The 3176-nt window shown below is 55.7% G+C and overlaps 1 protein-coding gene across 1 annotated transcript in view; it reads left to right on the forward strand.

Annotated features, from left to right (window-relative positions):
* Positions 1 to 1488, forward strand: part of HTR6 (5-hydroxytryptamine receptor 6) — a gene marked incomplete at its 5' end in the record, with an annotated part of 18997 nt that extends 17509 nt beyond the window's left edge. Inside the window, one exon of the mRNA XM_081341100.1 lies at positions 250 to 1488. Coding sequence (XP_081197226.1) covers positions 250 to 663 — 414 coding nt within the window. The 3' untranslated portion in view covers positions 664 to 1488. The remainder of the gene's footprint in view (positions 1 to 249) is intronic.
* Positions 1489 to 3176: the final 1688 nt, after the last annotated feature.

Genomic DNA, 3176 nt, shown 5'->3' on the forward strand with positions numbered 1-3176 from the left:
TGATCCACTTAACAACGGCAGTGAGAAAGGACATAAAATGGGGCAAAGCTGACTGAACAACTGTCTCGCTTAACAACAGAAACGGGTTCAGCTGTGGTCGTAAATCGAGGACTGCCTGAATTTGCAAAAAAAGTGAGCTTCGGCAGCTCCTGTTATTCCATCTTTCTGCTCTCTTTCTCTCTCTCTCTCTCTCTCGCATCTCAAACTGTCCTTCTTCTTCTTCTTTCTTCTCTCTCTCTCTCTCTCCAGGCGGTCTGCAACTGCATTTCGGCCGATTTTTTCGACCTCCTGACCTGGCTGGGCTACTGCAACAGCACCGCTAACCCCATCATCTACCCGCTCTTCATGCGGGATTTCAAGCGGGCCATGGCCAAGTACCTGCCTTGCTGTCCCCGCACGTGGGAACGCAGGCCCAGCTGCGTCTCCCTCTCCCTGAGGAATTCCAACAGCGGCGCCCGGCCCGGGGTCTCCCTCCGGAACGCCCTGTCTCTGCCAGGGGAAACAGACTCGGCCGATGATTCCATCATCCACGGCCACGAGCCCAGCGGCCAGACGCTCGGCTTCCTCCCGGCCACGCGGGCCAACTCGCTTTGCCTGTCCGAGGCCGAGGAGACGCCGGAGCCCAAGTTGAACCTCATCTATCTGAACGCCCCCTCGGAATGACCGGGAGGTGGTTCTGACGTGCACCGGGGTCGTGGGGAGACAATTCCACCGGTCGAGTGTCCCCCCCCTCCAGACCAAGGAGAGCCACCGTCTTTCCTTTTGCCTGGATTCCCCTCCTCAGATCTTTTTAGATTATTTGTCTCTTTCTCTGCCCGCCAGCCTCGCAGCTTGGATGCCTTCTAGCGTGATTTCCTCCCCCCCCAGTCCGTGCCTGATTGCAGAACGCTGCCAAGCAAACACATGTGCGTGTGTGCATGCCTGTGCGTGTTTTAAGAGGGACAGCACAGCCGAGGCCTGCCCTGGCTGTGTGTTTTATCTCCTGGAGTCCCCGCTGCAAACTTTCCCCCCCCACACTGACCTAGGGACCGGCCACTCGCTGCCCCGGCTTTATTCCTCGGCCGTTTTCCCCAAACCACAGTTCGGGTCTTCCACCTTGCGCCACTTTCTTCCAAACCAGGGCTAGCCACCAGGAGCCAGGGTAGCCCGCAACCGGCTCACCTGCGCACGGCTTAATCCCAGCCTCCCCTTTTTAAAAATACAGCTGGAATTCCGACCACGCGCAATGTTTCCCCGTCGCCAGATTTGCGTGATGTTTGATTACAGCCGTTTGGGTTGAGGGGGGGGGAGAGAAAACCTGGCGTTTACTAAACACAAAAGCTACCGCCGTCGTCCCCCTCCTCGCCTTCACGGCCCTTGCCAGCTTTTTGCACATTTTTGCAAGCCACGGCAGCCTATCATCCCCAGCCTGCCCGCCCTGCCTCTCTCTGAGCGACATCCGACTGCAGCATGGAAGGGATTGTGGGGCAATTGCTTAGTCCAGGGGTAGGCGATTTTGGCCCCTTCATGACTCGTGGACTTCAACTCCCAGAATTCCTCAGCCAGCATGGGGGAACTATGGCCCCCTCATGACTCGTGGACTTCAACTCCCAGAATTCCTCAGCCAGCATGGGGGAACTATGGCCCCCTCATGACTCGTGGACTTCAACTCCCAGAATTCCTCAGCCAGCATGGGGGAACTATGGCCCCTTCATGACTCGTGGACTTCAACTCCCAGAATTCCTGAGCCAGCATGGGGGAACTATGGCCCCCTCATGACTCATGGACTTCAACTCCCAGAATTCCTGAGCCAGCATGAGGGAACTATGGCCCCCTCATGACTCGTGGACTTCAACTCCCAGAATTCCTGAGCCAGCATGAGGGAACTATGGCCCCCTCATGACTCGTGGACTTCAACTCCCAGAATTCCTCAACCAGCATGGGGGAACTGTGGCCCCCTCATGGCTTGTGGACGTCAACTCCCAGAATTCCTAATCCAGCATGAGGGAACTATGGCCCCTTCATGACTTGAGGACTTCAACTCCCAGAATTCCTCATCCAGCATGAGGGAACTATGGCCCCTTCATGACTTGAGGACTTCAACTCCCAAAATTCCTCATCCAGCATGAGGGAACTATGGCCCCTTCATGACTTGAGGACTTCAACTCCCAGAATTCCTCAGCCAGCATGAGGGAACTATGGCCCCTTCATGACTCGTGGACTTCAACTCCCAGAATTCCTGAGCCAGCCTTGGCTCAGCTTGGAAACCTCTCTCTTTCCCCTCAGCGTGGCTGGCTCAGGAACTCTGGGAGTTGAAGTTCACAAGTCATAAAGCGGCCTAGGCCAGGGGCAGGCAAACCTGGCTCTTTTATGACTGGTGGACTTCAACTCCCAGAATGCCTGAGCCAGCCTTGGCTCAGCTTGGAAACCTCTCTTTCCCCTCAGCGTGGCTGGCTCAGGAATTCTGGGAGTTGAAGTCCACGAGTCACCAAAGAGCCAAGGTTGCCTGCCCCTGGCTTAGTCAAGACAGCTGCGACCGTTGTTATTATCGGTCAGCCAAGGACTTTCTAAGCCGGGTGGGTGGGAATTTAACCCCCATTCCCTATTGAACCCCAAGTACGGTGGAGTCTGGCTTGTGACCTTAACATGCCCCAAGTGGGTTTGTTCACATGGACCTAGCTGGAAAGGGGTTGAGGTCGACACAGGGCGAGGGGTGTGTGTGTGTGTGTCTTCCTCAGTCTCCCCCCCCCCTTTTAGCTCGGTTGCCTTTCGGTAAGACTTTCGTATTAATTGAAAAGTTTCAAAAGTAAAAAGAAATTGGTCTCTCTTTGTGCCTGCCTGCTCTCTCTCTCTCTCTCTGCCTCTGCTCGGTCTCTCGTGTGCTCCGCGGCTGCAGAAAATCGTTCCACCAAGGTTGCACAGAGCGCCGAGTCGCAGCGAAAATGGCCTACTGACTCACACTTATGACGGTCGCAGGGGGGAGGGGTGTCACGTGATCCCCTTTCGCGACCTTCTGACAAGCCGAGTCAACGGGGTGGGGGTGGGTGGGGCACGGATTCACTTTACGACTGTGTGGCTAACTTAACGAATGCGGTGATTCACTTAACGACGGTGGCCAGAAAGGTCACAAAGCGGGGAGAAATTCACTGAACGAGGGTCCCACTTAGCAACAGAAATGTTGGCCTCGTACGTAGAGG

Source organism: Vipera berus (assembly GCF_964194415.1).
Source record: "Vipera berus genome assembly, chromosome: 17".
Lineage (NCBI taxonomy): Eukaryota > Metazoa > Chordata > Lepidosauria > Squamata > Viperidae > Vipera > Vipera berus.